At 34.0% G+C, this 17,185-nt stretch overlaps 1 protein-coding gene across 2 annotated transcripts in view; it reads left to right on the forward strand.

The window, feature by feature from the left end:
- LOC128984948 (G protein-coupled receptor kinase 2) overlaps nucleotides 1-17,185 on the forward strand; it is a 193,470-nt gene that overhangs the window by 150,563 nt on the left and 25,722 nt on the right. For both annotated transcript variants that reach the window (XM_054404321.1, XM_054404327.1), the window contains exon 11: nucleotides 179-322. In XM_054404321.1, the coding sequence (XP_054260296.1) occupies nucleotides 179-322 (144 nt within the window). The remainder of the gene's footprint in view (nucleotides 1-178; nucleotides 323-17,185) is intronic.

Consider the following 17,185-nt stretch of genomic DNA (forward strand, 5'->3'; position numbering starts at 1 on the left):
TACTACAAATAAAACTCAAGTTAGCTTATTTGCAACATTTTTTCTGATGTATCCATAATGAAATAATTAATATCAATAAATTTGAATTCCTTGTATTATCCATGTAACCTTGTTATTATTTCTCCTCTCTTAGTAATGAACTAGCAAGAAATATTTATGTAGTGTTTTCTATCTACAGTTGCTAAAGAAGTTGCCAAAACAACGACTCGGTTGCCATTGTGGCCGTTATGGTGCTCGAGAAATCAAACAACACGAGTTTTTCAAGTGTATCAACTGGAAGAGGCTAGAAGCAGGCATGCATGAACCACCTTTCGTACCTGATGTATGTATCTAATTATGATCATCCTATGGAGTTACTGCTCTTATGTTATTCAGTACCATTTAATATGCCGGAGTATATTTAACTGCAATCACATAATTTTTTTAACATCTCTTCAAAGAAATAGGCTGAAAGTTATTATAAAAATAACAAATAATAAAATGAATAATAATTTTTGTATGTTACAATGACTAAGTATTTTCTCCATCAATTTTATTAAAGTTACGCATCAAATACAACTTTCATCAAATCCAGTTAATTTATTAAAGCATTTTTAGTTGCTAGTTAATTCGTTAAATTGAAATGCATAGGCTTTTCAAAAATGCTGCTGTTTTACTGTAGTGTTTGCTAAATTAATCATTCTATTTTAATTTACTGGACAATGTTAATTTGAAGGTGAAATTTGTTCCTCATATTAATAGTAAAGTCCCGCAAACTCGGCACTCGATAACCCGGCAGTCTGGATAACTCGGCCATCACCTGGCTCAGAAAATTAGTAATTTTTTGAGTCCGAGTTAAACATGGACTCAAGCCAAATCATTCGCAGCTCGTACCAAGGATTTGTTGTACTGGATTTGATTACTTAATACTAAGTTGTATTATAAATATAAATAAAAGAGGCAGTTAATAAGCTTAAAAATTGTATTGTTATTATTTTTAACCCTAGTTCCAGATAACCCGGAATTTCACAAACTCGGCACCCTTCCAGTCCACATTACGCCGAGTTTGCGGGACTCTACTGTACCTACATAAATCAGTGATTTTTTCTGTTTTTAAACACACAAGAGTTTGTACATCAGATTCAAATAAATCATAAATCGTACTTTATAGGACTAGTTTGCCATGTTCTATGGCCACATACAGATTCACCAATGGTTCAAGGGTCCGTCTGAATATACAGATTCACAAATTCTCTTTATTGACCTGGGTCAGGCTAAAAAAATGGGGCGAGTGCCTTATAGCTAGTGTTTTCCCATCTCTACACAAGTTTCCAAATCCCGCTGGACTTAAAAAAAGATTACAAATGGTTTTTAGTGAATTTCCCTATAGGGAAGTAGCTATTACCGAAGGTCTCATGGTAAGACCTAGGTCCGGGACCGATTTACCACAACACAACCACCTATCACCAAAAGGACGCGTTGCAGAAAGTCAACAGTCCCGGAAGGTCAAATAATTTATACCTGTGCCGCTAGGTCAAAAACTACAATGTTTGCAGTGTCTGTAGATCAAAAATCCCAGTAAGTCAAATAGTACAGTCCGAGCTAAAAACGTGGTCTATGTTAAAGCAATTGACTTATTGGGAATTTGACCTAATGCAACAGCAGTTTTAATATAACGAAATAAGATAAAATATAAGTTCAGTTTCGCTGAGTCAACAGTGCCGGAAGGTCAAAAGTATAATCTGTTTAAAACAGCGATAGTCCTCTCGACGCATGACTTCAATAATTTCGTGTTTTGGTGTACTTAAAGTTGTGCTAAAATTTTGAAAATTGGCACAGAGCTTCTTGGTTAGTCCTACTCGATGACTATTTTGTTGGAACTTTAAACTATTTACCGATCTAATTAATAAAAATTGATATGTATGGTGAAATAGTTTTAAATCGTGATTTCTAGCATGAAAAAGTTAGCATGCGAGATTCTTTTTTGTTTTTGGGTTAAGGAGGTTTTTTTCTGTGGCAAAGTTGTAGCCAAAAGTGTGATGCGTAAAATATATTTTTTTGAATTTTTTACAATCAGTGGTTCAATAGATAACTTGGGTTGAAGAGGACGGCAAATTTAACATTTCGCAACGCATGGAAAGAACTACATCGTACGATGCGACTGCTGAGTGGACTTTAAAATTTACAGTTCTAAGAACAAGAAAAAGATGAATATACAGATCACCAGTACATTCATATTATTTATAAAACATCTTTCTGTATTACCAGCTTACATTTTTCACTTATAAGAATACATCATAAACAGGGTGTTAAAAATAAGCGGGGAGATACTTTACCTAGTAATTCCTTGGCTCAAAATAAACAGAAAATCAAGGATAACATTTTTTCCAAAATCGTTTCGTTAACCAGATATCTGCCATTTTGTATTTTTACATACAAATATTTATCTTTACACTTTTCCAACCGATGTTTATGAAACTTGGTATGTATCCAACTTGGTATGTAGGTAGGAGAGACCCATGTTATAAAAAAAGATTCATCTCGATTCACCCTAAAATTTCAAAATTTAACACTTAACTACAATATAATATACTTTACTACACCACAATATTTACGTATCACCATAAATCTTTAATAAAATAAAACGTTCACATTTTTAAAATCCAAAGTAAATCAATATAATCATATAATCAATATAAAAAAGTGCACTAGTACTTACTAGTGTCCAATAACAATTTGATGGATTTAACCAAAACCTTTTCTATTTAACTTATTTTCAGCTGTTCAATTTCAAACGATACGTTTTAGCTACATCATTAACATTATTATCATCATCATCGTTTGAGTTTGGGTTTGCGGCAATGAATTTTTATAATTAAAACCTTTAATTTGATACCTACCAAACTTGACCTCTGCTGCTATTAATTGACTGTATGGACTATTAATTAACAGCTGTGTCTAAGGATTACGTCGGCCTTAGTCACTAACAGGACAACAAGATCGCTCCACTCATCACACACTCAACTCCATTCATACTTGGCTTAAAATGCATACATTTGTATGGTCGCCATTTCAAAAACAGGTTAAATAGTATTAAAATTATATAAGAATTTTGTCTTAGTCTTTGTGGTCCATCCACCTTAAGGGATTAAACAGTGATAATAGCTTAAGACAGTAGATATTTATGGCTATTATATTATTGATATACCAAGTCTCACTACTTTATCTATATTGTTAAAAAAATATACATAGCCAATCCAGGACTTTTCAACCATACTGTATAACGCCAACACGAAATTTTTCCGTTGACCTCCTCCGAATTTCTTAGGTGATTTTGACCATTCATGTCTCATTAGAAAGAGCGTGACACGTACATTTGCAAACCAACCTTACATTTTTAAATCCCTTGGGCTCAGCCCCAGCGGCTCATGCTATGAACCCATGTTATGCCTATGAAGAACATATTGATTTATTTATATTAGGATCAGCCCAATTAATTGCTGTTATGCAATTAAAGGAAATAATGTAGGTTACATTATTAACATGTTACTGATTTGTTTCAAATACTACATTTACTATTTCTATTTGGGTTTGCAGGATAATTTAATCCATTTTACCAAACAATAAAATGAATGGACAAAGTACTATATTTCATGAGCTATCATTGAAAGGACCGATTGAAGTCCTCATCAACCAAAATAATGCCTACTAAAGCAATTAAAATTGAGACGAACGTGTAATGCACGAAATCAGGTGGTTCTTAAGTATGTGAAAAATGTATCGCTATTCAAAAACAGACGGAAAACTTGTAACCATATTCTTGACAACGGGTGTAACCATGTAACATGGCTACATTATCAATGACAAACGTGGACAACCTTATACGAGTGTGAGTACGTCCGAAAACAGAGTAAGTCCGAAAACAACTCTAAAAAACAATAAGCAATAAATTGCAAGAACCGTTGCTTATATCATTGGGTACGGTATACACGTATCCACTGGCCTTGTATACTCAATGCTTATATCGAACTGTTATATGTACATCGTGAGTTGTTCCATTAGTTGTTTCATTTAGTTGTGTGTCTATTAGTATAGTAGTTTAGTTGACTCTTTTAAAGTCGGCGGAAATTGTGACTGTTATTACCCTTGAAATAATGTTTGTGAAGTACTTTGCAATCCTATCAATGCTTATAGAATCATACGATTACAATTTTCTGGTTAGAATATGTCGCATAGAGTGGTGACTAATGTATCTTTTTGGTTTGCTTGTAAAACAGGATCAACAGAGATTTTCCATCGACTTAAACAATACGATACTCCCAAGTTGGTCATTGCAATAACAAAATATCACACAGTTTGATGAATATTTGTGTGTAAACCACATACAGTACACCTTTATTCCATCTATTTTACCTTTTATTTTTCCAAGACTTTATAGAAAATCACGCATTACGTGATCAGTGAAGAAAAGGCTGTATCCCATGTGTTTTATAGGTAAAGAAGACAAGGGCGCTCCTAGACATATATTTTGGGGGGGGGTCACCGGGGGCCTGGGGGGTATGGAATACCCCCCAAAAAGGAGGGGGTCTTGGGGTTCCCCCCAGGAAAAAAATATAAATAAATAAATATAGGCTATACAGGGTGATCAACTCAAGGAGGCCACCATTGGGATATCGGAAACGGTAAAAATTAGAGAAAACTTAAAATGGAAGACATTCCTTTATTTTTTGTGGCAGTTTAAAATATGATTTTAGTCGTTTGAAATTCAGCCGCCATTTTCCAAAATGGCGGCCAAATTTGAAATTTCTTATCGAACACCCTATATTTTATCATGTTTTCGGACATAAATTCTAAATTCTAAACTTACTCGTTTAGGAGCTACATGATGTAAAATGTACACCGGAAGTCATTTTTCCATAGGCTGTACTTCTAAACGAGTGGGTTTATCGAAAAAGTATCAAGGCTAAAAAAGTTTTTAAATTGCATATTCTATCCAAAAACATGATAAAAAACTAAAATCATATTTTTTACTGCCAAACAAAAATAAAGGAATGTCCCCCATTTAATGTTTTCTCTAATTCTTACCGTTTCCGACTTCCCAATGGTGGCCTCCTTGAGTTGATCACCCTGTATATATGAATTTGAACGGATGGTGTTTTTGGCCTCTAGGGACCTCAAAACGAAAAATTAAATCGGTCCCGGGTCCAGGTGTTACCATAAGTACTACGGTAATAGCTTATTCCCTATATGGGAAATTTGCCAAAAACCTAATAGTTATATTATAGAACAATATTACATTCAACCAGCTGTTAGTTAAAACAAATTATATGGGACTAAAACAAATCGATGATTACAAAGATTCCTTTAAAAAATAATTTGAACATCCTACTATTTTTCTATGCAAATTTAAATAATCTGCCATCCTCATACCTAGGAATTCAATGTATCAATGGTCAGCATTACACATAGTATAAATAAGTCAACTCTAAATATGTCTTTAAATTTGTTTCCAAATGCTGAATTTGTGTCACAAATGCTGAATGTTTACAGCTGTTATGCTAAGCAAATTATATTGTACTAAAAGCTAGCTGGCTTAGAAGGTTAGCGTCGGCTGCTAGACTTTTTAAAAATTAAAACTTAATTTCTAAAAAACTGGGACCCTTAATTATAATTATGGCTTTGACATTCCCTAGTTCTCAAAATTATCTTTCTTTCAACACAAAAATAATGAAAATCCGTCGACTGGTTGATTCAGAATGTGAAAAAACTATATTTACGTTTTAATAATATATATGATAGTTTGGACAGGTTTCAACCCTTCCGAGGCGTAATACATTTACACAGTTTATGTGTAGACTACATTATAACTTATAAAATAGTTCTAAAATTAAATGGATCTCCTTTTACAAACGTATATAATAACCAGAAATTTTCAGATCGTCCTTGCGTGTATTTTATGCCACAAATTTTGACGAAAGGCTTTTCATTATATAAACTATACCTATTTACAGTGTTGACCAAACAGTTGGCAAGAAGCATTAATATATAAGCTATGTACCAAATATGATAATTTTAGCTCTATTCTAATTATGACAAAACACGAAGTAACTAAAAGCAAGTTTTGTTGGTGTAGTAAGCGTTGCAGGAGGTCTACTTTACACTGAATCGACGTTCACTTTTATTGCTTTTGATCTTCCGGCACTGTTGACTCAGCGAAACTGAACTTGTATTTTAACGTATTTCGTTATATTAAAACTGCTGTTGCATTAGGTCAAATTCCCAATAAGTCAATTGCTTTAACATAGACCACGTTTTTAGCTCGGACTGTACTATTTGACTTACTGGGACTTTTGATCTACAGACACGGCAAACATTGTAGTTTTTGACCTAGCGGCACAGGTATAAATTATTTGATCTTCCGGGACTGTTGACTTTCAGCAACATTCCCTCACCAAAACACCATTCGTTAAAATTTTTATATATGTTTATGTATATCTTTATATAGATATACAGGGTGGTAAAAAAGTCCCTGGACAGTTAAATATTTAAAAAAATAATGCAGATAGAGCTACAATACTTAATACAAAGTTACAGGGCATAAAACTCTATTTTAACACATAATCAGTTATCCAATAACTCTTCAGGGGGACGGCCCACAAGGAGTCGGAAGAAAATCTTAAATGGAAGCATAGGTCAATATGCACATCAAATTAAAGGTCTTTTTTAGTAGAATACAATGCCGCAAACCGCACTTCAAAAGGTTGATCCTGCGCAAAATTACAGATTTCTTGAATCCGCCATTTTAAATCTTTGAACGACTGCCATTTTTTACTCAGGCATTCTTTTGAGCTTGAATTTACGGCATCATAATCTACTGGTGAAGACCTTTAATTTGATGTGCATATCAACCTATGCTTACGTTAACAATTTTCTTCCAATTCCTAGGGCTGTGCCCCCTGAGGAGTAAGCGTATAATAGCAATGTAAATTAAATGAATCTTTGAACAACTGTAATTTTGCGCAGGATCAACCTATTGAAGTGCGGTTTGCGGCATTGTATTCTACTAAAAAAGACCTTTAATTTGATGTGCATATTGACCTATGCTTCCATTTAAGATTTTCTTCCGACTCCTTGTGGGCCGTCCCCCTGAAGAGTTATTGGATCACTGATTATGTGTTAAAATAGAGTTTTATGCCCTGTAACTTTGTATTAAGTATTGTAGCTCTATCCGCATTATTTTTTAAAATATTTAACTGTCCAGGGACTTTTTTACCACCCTGTATATATGTGTGTGTGTCCGTCCGGACGATAACTTGAGTAATTTTTGTCCAATTTTGATGAAAAGCTGAAAAGGCGGGATAAACTTGAATGAGTTCGCGAACCAGCATAATCGGACCATGGGAACGGGGTTTAATGGGGGGTTTTACGGGGTAAAAATTGTTTTTTCTCATTTTTGACACTCAAAACAAAAAATTTCCCAATTTCTCTATAGACCTTCTTAAAGAGCTTTAAAAAAACAAATAACTAAGTATATCAAAGTGTTTTTGTACGGTTATTGGTTACGGAGAAAACTCAAAAAAATTTTAATTTTAAATTCCCGTGTTATTTTTATGGAGAATATTGTAAAATGTTGTAGTTTGCTAGTTGACGGATGTATATTGATCAAACTTGGCGAATTTATTGCCAGCACACTTTTTATTGCCAAGGCACTTTTTTAGTTTCCTTGTAGCAGCAAACCTAGGTACTCGTTAAACCTAATGTTATAAAAATAGATTTATTGAAAATCAATTCAGGCAAATGGAAATTTGCTTAGACGGTAGGTTTGCTGCGGCGGGGGTATTTTTTTAACATGCAGGTAGTTTTGGGACAAAAGCAATATACCAGTGTTTTAGCATTTGTGTAAGAAGGTGATGGAGAATGATTGGGAGGGTGGGTATTTTTTATGGGAGTGGAGATGAGTCAAGGTCAACGGCCCAATGAATTAAAATATAGAAACGTTACATTAGAGATTAAAGAGCGCTAGGGATGGTCAAGTCTCGAAATTTCGGGAAATTTTTGGGAAATTTTAAATCTCGTTACACGAGACGAGATTTCTTTTTGGCCGAGATTTTTATCGAGACGAGAAAAAAAAAAAAAAAAAAAAAAAATTAAAAACGCCTGCACAAAGTCAATGCAATACCCGCAATACAGGAGCGTGTTGTAGTTGCGTTTCCTTTGCAAAGGCGCTCTTATTTAATTAATTCTTTAAATGTAAATATTACTTTAATTATTTTAATAATATTACTTTAATAACATTTGAGAAGTTTTGTTAAGTGTAAGCAGTGTGAGGAATGTTTTATTACTATAAAAAGTCAAAACAAGTAACTATTTTATAAAAACTAATATTGCTTTTATTTTATGATTTATTTTATTTTAGGATAAGTTAAACTCTATTCTAACTGATATCACTATGTTTCCTAATCATAGGCATTTTTAATAAGTTAAGCGTGATTAATAAAAAAAATGTTATGCTGATGTTTTTTAATAAAAGATTGTAAATATTCTTGCCTATTATCATTATTTTTGTATTTAAACAGTCATCTAACAATGTTACAAAATCAGGTAAACATTTTTAACGTGCATTTCCCGTTGTGTATGAGAAGGAAATTCCCGTCTCGATCTCGTCTCGAAATTTTATGAGAAATAAAATATCTCTTCTCGTCTCGTCTTGAACTAAAAATCCAATCTCGTCCATCCCTAAAGAGAGCCATTGCCGAACACCGTCGTGCGCGTAGTCATCGCTGTCAAAATGGCGACCTCTGAAATCCCGCTTTAAGTGCAAAAACAAGTGGAAATCAGAAGGTGCCAGATCAGGGCTGTACGTTAGGGTGGGTAGAAAAAATCACTATTTTTTTTTTAGTTGTAATACCTTGGAAAAGTTGCTAAATAGTAAGACCAAAACAGGGTAAAAATATAAAAAATATTTGTTGTTATCTTCCGGTCGCGCATGTGCTCTAAAGTTTGAACAAAAAATGAAAAACTCATATTTTTCAGAAATTATTACAATTTTTAAATATTTTATTTTTAATATGCAATAGTTGAAAATGTCATCTACAAGACACTAAGAAATTTATATTTAAATATTAGTATTATTATATGTTAATATCTTCCGGTCGCGCATTGGCTGCAAATATTGCCAAAAATCAAGAAAAATTTAATTTTTTACTAGTCTTATTTAAAATACAGGGTGTCCCGGAACTCTCTACCAATATTTTAGGGCATTGTTCCTGGGTAAGAAACATATCTAAATATCATATTTAAATTGTCCGGAAGTCCTTAGTTACTCAGATAGCCGCCATTTTGTTTTTTTCACTTATTAATTTTTTTTCTGAAGATTGGTTAAACATACGAAGTTGAAACTTTGCACAAACATTTATAACAACTAGACAAAGCTACAAAAAAATTATGACGATTTTTCAAATTCATAAAACAAAATGGCGGCTGTTTAAAATTTTGTTTCTTAAATTACTCGAAAACCGTTGATGTTACAAAAATTTTACAAGAATAACTTTTTTAAGACAATTTTATTACAAATCGATCGACACCTTAATCTTTAAGATCGGACGAGTATTAACTGAGATATGGCAGTTTTAGTGATACGTGACCGCCGAATATTAGTTGCAGCGCATGCTGAAAGCGCTCACGTATCACTAAAACTGCCATATCTCAGTTAATACTCGTCCGATCTTAAAGATTAAGGTGTCGATCGATTTTTAATAAAATTGTCTTAAAAAAGTTATTCTTGTAAAATTTTTGTAACATCAACGGTTTCCGAGTAATTTAAGAAACAAAATTTTAAACAGCCGCCATTTTGTTTTATGAATTTGAAAAATCGTCATAATTTTTTTGTAGCTTTGTCTAGTTGTTATAAATGTTTGTGCAAAGTTTCAACTTCGTATGTTTAACCAATCTTCAGAAAAAAATTAATAAGTGAAAAAAACAAAATGGCGGCTATCTGAGTAACTAAGGACTTCCGGACAATTTAAATATGATATTTAGATATGTTTCTTACCCAGGAACAATGCCCTAAAATATTGGTAGAGAGTTCCGGGACACCCTGTATAATAATCGATATCAAAATGTAATACCGAAAATCTGTTTGTACACATTCAGATAGTAACCTAACAAAAACAAAAGACAAAGTCAGAATTGATCTTCCAGACGCCGTAATGACTCAAAATTCAATGTTTATAAATATAGTCCTTATTTAAATTCCAAATTCAATCTTGTTATATTTTCAATATTTATTCATGTTCATTGTTAATTATTAAAACCATATTGTCTCAACATATATATAATTTATAATCAAAATTTATTCATTGGCTTATCCAAAATTATTATTCAAAACAATCCCTCCAAATTAAAATACAGTGCATCTGGGGTCAAGATTACAAGTAAATTTCAACCATGTTCTTATTTATGTGAACCCCATAACTGAAAATGAGGTACAACAACGAGATTGACAGTGCAGTTATAGTATCCAATAAGAACACACAGAATCTATTAACTTAATTGTGAAAATAATTGTGAAATTATAATACCCCCGCCGCAGCAAACCTGCAGACTAAGCGAATTTCCATTTGACTGATTGGATTTACACTGAAATGTCTACTTAAAAATATAGCATTTATTCCCGATTTAAATAGAATTAGTTTAACAAGTACTTAGGTTTGCTGCATCAGGGAGGGTAAAACTGTTTTTTTTGTAAAATGTTAATAGTTGGTAAGAAATAAAAACATTTTCCAAATTTGATCAAAATATGTTCATAAACAAGCAAACTACAACAGTTTACTCATTCTCCATAAGAATAACATGGGAATTTTAAATTTACAATTTTTTTGAATTTTCTCCGTAATCATTAGGCGCATAATAACGCTTCAATATACTAAATTATTTGTTTTTTTAAGCTCTACAAAATGGTTTGGAAATAAATTGCTAAATTTTATGTTTTTTGGGTCAAAAATGGGAAAAACCTATTTTTACCCCATAAAACCCCCCGTAAACACCCGTTCCCATGGTCCGATCATGCTGGATCGCGAACTCGTACGAATAAACGTAGGTTTACACGTTTGTACCAAATTTCATCAAAATCGGATCATTTTTGCTCGAGTTATCGTGCTGACGGACACATATATATATATATATATATATGAATTTAAACGGATGGTGTTTTTGGCCTCTAGGGACCTCAAAACGAAAAAAAAAATCGGTCCCGCGTCCAGGTCTTACCATGAGTACTACGGTAATAGCTTATTCCCTATATGGGAATTTCGCTAAAAGAAAGTATTGTCAAAATTTCCAAATTTAACTGAAGAAAGAAGAATTTAGGCCTACATTACTAAGAAGAAAATTATTATTATAGAAGTTGGTGAGAACATTCCATTTTTATTAAGTTATTGACTCAGACTAGACTCTTCAAGCATCCATTTGGACCCTTATTGTTTCTAAAAGATTATTTAATTTATAACTTACCATACTTATTGAAAATTTAAATTGGAAATCTTTTGATTCGGCCAGCACGAATTCCCACCCCTGAACAATTTTTGTAACCTTATTTTAACCATTTATGTACCATCAAACCTTGTATTTTAAAACCTCTGTCCTCGTAATTATTATTGTTTAACCCTTTTACCGCCACGGACGAATGCAACATTGCGCGTGAAGGTCGCCGGCCCGTCAGCTGGCGCGACGCCTGAAAACCGCCGCTGTAAAATCGACTGATTTGATGACATCTGTTAAAACGGTCATAACTCAGCTGAAACAATAGCTAGAGCTATAATCTTTTTTTTATTTTGTTCGTATTTATTTGTTCTTTATGTCTATGTATAATTTGTAAACCATATACATTGTTTTTTTATTGTTACTGTAAGAAAAATCTAAAATTTAAAAAATATTTATATACAATTTTGATTTTAAAATTTTAAAATGAACATTTGTATTATGTTTCCACACAATAACTATAACTTTTCTTAAACCTTATTATCTTATGAGAGTACAGTTAAAATTTTAAGCCAAAATATTTACAAATAAAAAAAATATAAGAGAAAAAGAAAAACTATTTTTGACAAAACTTGAATTTTGTAAAACATTGGTAGTTTTGTATTGTTGGGTGACAATAATACCATTTAGGTTCTTACAGTGCAATTATTAGTGTTCAAAATAACATTTAAATTAAATTACATATAAAAAACACTGTTTATAACAATTACTTGTAACTGTAACCCAGAAAAAACATTAAAAAATAAAGTAGGGATGGACGAGATTGGATTTTTAGTTCGAGACGAGACGAGACGAGATTTTTTATTTCTCATAAAATTTCGAGACGAGATCGAGACAAGATTTCTCTTCTCATACACAACGGGAAACGCACGTTCGAAATTTTTACCTGATTTTGTAACATTGTTAGATGACTGTTTAAATACTAAAATAATGATAATAGGCAAGAATATTTACAATCTTTCATTAAATAACATCAGCATAACATTTTTTTATTAATCACGCCTAACTTATTAAAAATGCCTACGATTAGGAAACATGGTGATATCAGTTAGGAGGATAGAGTTCAACTTATCCTAAAATAAAATAAATCATAAAATAAAAGCAATATTAATTTTTATAAAATAGTTACCGTACTTGTTTTGACTTTTTTTATAGTAATAAAACATTCCTCGCACTGCTTACACTTAACAAAACTTCTCAAATGTTATTAAAGTAATATTATTAAAATAATGAAAGTAATATTTACATTAAAAGAATTAATTAAATAAGAACGCCTTCGAAAAGGAAACGCAACTACAACACGCTCCTGTATTGCGGGTATTGCATTGACTTTCTGCAGGCGTTTTTAATTTTTTTTTTTTTTTTTTTTTTTTATTCTCGTTTTGATAAAAATCTCGGCCAAAAAGTAATCTCGTCTCGTGTAACGAGATTGAAAATTTCCCGAAAATTTCCCGAAATTTCGAGACTTGACCATCCCTAAAATAAAGTTATATCGTAAGCCTACCTTTATTGCTGCTGTCCCAATGATCCAATGTGCACAGAAAATTAGTTTTAGGTTACACAGTCAAAACATTAAAAATATACAATAGTTAAAAATCACACTTTTATATAATATTTACACATATTTACAACACGGTGTTTTGTTTTTGTTTACGGTTTACACTTATGGCGTGGGAGGCAAGCCACGTGACATCCGGCTTTGCAGTTCACACACACCGTTTTGCTACGCCTTCTCTTCCCTTCTGGGTCGTTCTTCCCGCTACAGACCGAACATATCTTCTCCTTTGCACCATCGAGCCTTTCTACCCCAAATCCTTTCTTATTCATAGGTCCATCACCACCCCCGCCTAAATTTACCCCAGCATTTTTAACAGAGAGCCATTCTTCAGCTAATTGGTCGATTACTGCAATCTGGAACTGCAGGCGGTCCACTGGTCTGTCAGTATTTAATTTATATAGGACGTATGCATTTAACATCATTCGGCCGAAAATGTTAAAAATGACCTTTTTCCAGTGCTTCATGCATCGTCTTTCGTCAAGGTAAGTATAAAGCATCTGGTCTGTTCCATCAATGCCGCCCATGCCATGATTATACTCATGTACAATTTGGGGTTTGTTCTTTATTAATATCCTCCCACTTCTACGGATTGTGTATCGTACATTTCTTGCCACTGATTTAGTTGAAAGGACAATAAACTGAGATTTGTTTGTTGCCTTTTCTCTGTAGGCCATTAGCAAAAGGGGTCCTTTCCGTACGTATACCTTTTTCCCAACTGGGTATTTCCCACGCAATTGATTGGGGATTCCTTTGCGATCAATTCGAACTGTGCCAGTTACATTAGTTGAGTTTGAAAAAAGGTATCTTGCAAGTTTTTTCGTTACGAAAAAATTGTCCAAAAACATGTGGAAGCCCTTATGTAACAAGTTGGCCATTTCTAGGAGTTTTACAACGACAGTGTATCCTAACCCAAACTGGTCAATCCTAGCCCGTTCAGTTTCATATCTGGCCCCCTTGTAACAATAAAATTGGTAGCAGTACTTGGTGTCGGCGTCACAAAGGACCCAAAGTTTGATACCCCATTTATGGTGTTTTTTTTTTGGGGATGTACTGCGTTAATGAGATCCTCTTTTTAGTTCCCACCAAAGATTCGTCAATTGATAGTTTTTCATATGGTGTGAAATGCGTTCGGAAAACTCTGTTACAATGGTCTATTAAACACTGAAACCGACCACATGGGTCGTAGTTTGGGTCCCCAAGCTTTGGTAAGGTGTTTTTGTCAACAATGTGGAAGAACTTGAGCAAAATTTCAAACCTGTTCCGGCTAAACATCTTACTAAACCATGGGGTACTTGATGATGATGCGGTAAACCAGTACGATTCTATTGTTGGTTTTCGAATGACGCCCATGTTTAAGATCACAGCAATAAATCCTTTCATCTCCTCTAGTGTCACATTTACCCAGGATCTTAGGCGGCTTTTAGGGGACAGGTTGCCTTGTTGAGACCTTAAAAATTCGTTTGCATATTTGTTAGTTTCCAAAACAAAAGTGTTTAGTAAGACATTTGTAAAGAACAAATAAAAATATGACAAAGGACGTGAGTTACGGGGTGGACAGTGTTTTGGTCCAGACAACTCAGCAAAGTTGAAAGTTGCGGGAAATTCATGATCGTTACCGTCTTCAACCTCCTCCCATTCACTACTGTCAGAATCGTGATTATTCCTGGGCCCTACAGGCTGGGGCCTTCGAACACGACCCCTTCCCTGACTACGTCTGCCCCCCGGTTCCCGATTTACGTGTCCGTTAAGCATTTGTGGAGTATTATTAGGTCTGGGCATTGGGGGATCATCAGGATCGCTATCATCAGAGCTACTATAACTCACAGTAGGCTCGTGAACATCAGTTTGGTTGAAATTATGTTGTACAACCGTTTCTCTGGTTGAAGGCCCTGGAGCATTTATATCTAAATCTAAAACCCTAGGCCTATTCCTATCTGTTAAAAATCTAAAAGGATTGGGTCTTTCAGCTGGATCGTAGGTTGGGTCCTCGTCTGTGTTGTCAAAGATTTCATCTGAGGAAGAGGACAGGTCATCTAATGAGTTCACCTCACCATCGTCACTAGCGACGTCGTATCCACTTGCTAGAATTTCGTTTACTATAGCGTTTTCACTAATTGGTGACGGCGGACACGGTCTTTTACTCATTTTACACCAAAAACGTACACAAAACTAGACTCTAAATAATGTTTTCCGCACTAAATAAAGTAAACTAACATCACAACATGTAATAGTAAACAAAACCTCATTGCAGACTGTTTGGCGCCAGTAAAAGCCGCGACAGACTGCGTGGCGCCAATCGCCAGTCTGCTCATGGCACGGCCCACTTGATCGATGTCATTTGTGTTGTTGGGATACTATAATAAAAGCTTTAGATAATTTACGCTGCGGAACCAACTAGAATGGTCCTTAGGTTTTATAGTAATATGAAGTTTACGAGTATATTAGTAAAAATAACAGCGCAATATCAAAAATACGCCGAGCCGATCTGATCGGCCGGTGGCGGGGTTCGCTCGACATTGCAGAGCCGATGAGATCGGCCCGTGGCGGACTTCGAATACAATGTTTAAGCCGATGAGATCGGCCCTTGGCGGTCTTCACAACATATCGTAAGGCCGATCTAATCGGCCCGTGGCGGTAAAAGGGTTAAACTAAGATAAGATTAGAATACAAACCATATTTAAGGGTTTATTTCAATGGCGCCCAACGTAATAGGCTTGAATCAAAAGATTTCATAATCGTATGTTGAGACAATCTAATAGGCTAATAAATACCAATAGGCTAATACTTACGTATGTTAGGCCTACTCTTAAGAAGTTAGATAGGATTAAGAATCCCGATTTCCCACAACAATATATGTCCCACAAATACTAGGTACTAACTAAACTACTTGTAATTCTTAAAATAAATAGGCTACTATAAGGTAAATCAGATTTATTTCATGTCGTAAAGCTTAGGTCTAGCTCATTATTATTATAACGATACCCAACTTGTCCTATAATATCCCTGTTCCCTTACACCATAAACAAAATGGCTAACAACGATAACGATAATCTATATATTAATTTGAAACTGTTTTTCTTTGTCATAGCTATTTTGAGAGAACGGCTGGGTGTAGAAACTCGGTAGAGGTGTCTAAAGAAAGGTCTTGGTCTGTAGATGAGCCATCAAAAGAGAAACATGGAAAATTCCCTTGGGGCTCTGCCCCAGTGGCCTTTAAATTCCCATCCCATGTTATTCTTATGGAGGAAAACGGGGTTTTTGTCATAGCTAATTTGAGAGAACGGCTGGGTGTAGAAACTTGGTAGGGGTCTCTAAAGAAAGGTCTTGGTCTGTAGATGAGCCATCAAAAGAGGAACGAGGTAAATACCCTTGGGGCTCTGCCCCAGAAGCCTTTAAAGTTGCCTCTTCAGATTTGTTTACATTACGACCATATGCATAATTCTACACTACTTTTTAATGAAACAGCTGTTAATATTTAAATTGAGATTTATTGAATTTGTCAAAATGAAGTACAGTATTTGCAATGGGTTTTTCTGATTTTTAATTGGATTTTCTTCTGCATCGTGTCATGTTTTGCAATATAATGTTCTATTACCAAATCAGTGGAAAATCCTAATATCACACAGTAACTCTTAAAATTATTTCTTTTTGAGTTAACTTATATCTATTGTATGGGTTGGTTTCTGCCTTTTTTACCACTTCTTGGAGATTGTACGTAGGTGATATTTGTTGGCATATTGCATCTGTAGACGAAACTTGGGTTGGTGTAATTATTACAATAGAAAAGAGCGAGAAATCCTGAACAATTTGATATAGGCTAAAAATAAAACTGAATTAACACTGTTTTACATTTCTTGAGCAATCATTGAAATAATCGATTTGCAAACAACATACTTGGGAAAAACAAATAGAAATATTAACGATTAGCGCTATTCGTTCGTTTTTTCGGCTAACTTCTATTTTAGTTGATACTTTTTAAAAAGAGCTCGAAATAACTTCTACTCAGTTAGTTTTATAGCCAGCGAATAGATAATATATTCGCTGGTTTTAAATAGTTAAGTTTTTGGTCAGGCGAAAGTGTTTCCAATAGCCTACGGGTTATTTATTTGA

The sequence above is a fragment of the Macrosteles quadrilineatus genome, unplaced genomic scaffold (genome assembly GCF_028750875.1).
Source record: "Macrosteles quadrilineatus isolate MER2022 unplaced genomic scaffold, UCM_ALF_1.0 Scaffold_1__1_contigs__length_201487025, whole genome shotgun sequence".
NCBI classification, from domain to species: Eukaryota; Metazoa; Arthropoda; class Insecta; order Hemiptera; family Cicadellidae; genus Macrosteles; species Macrosteles quadrilineatus.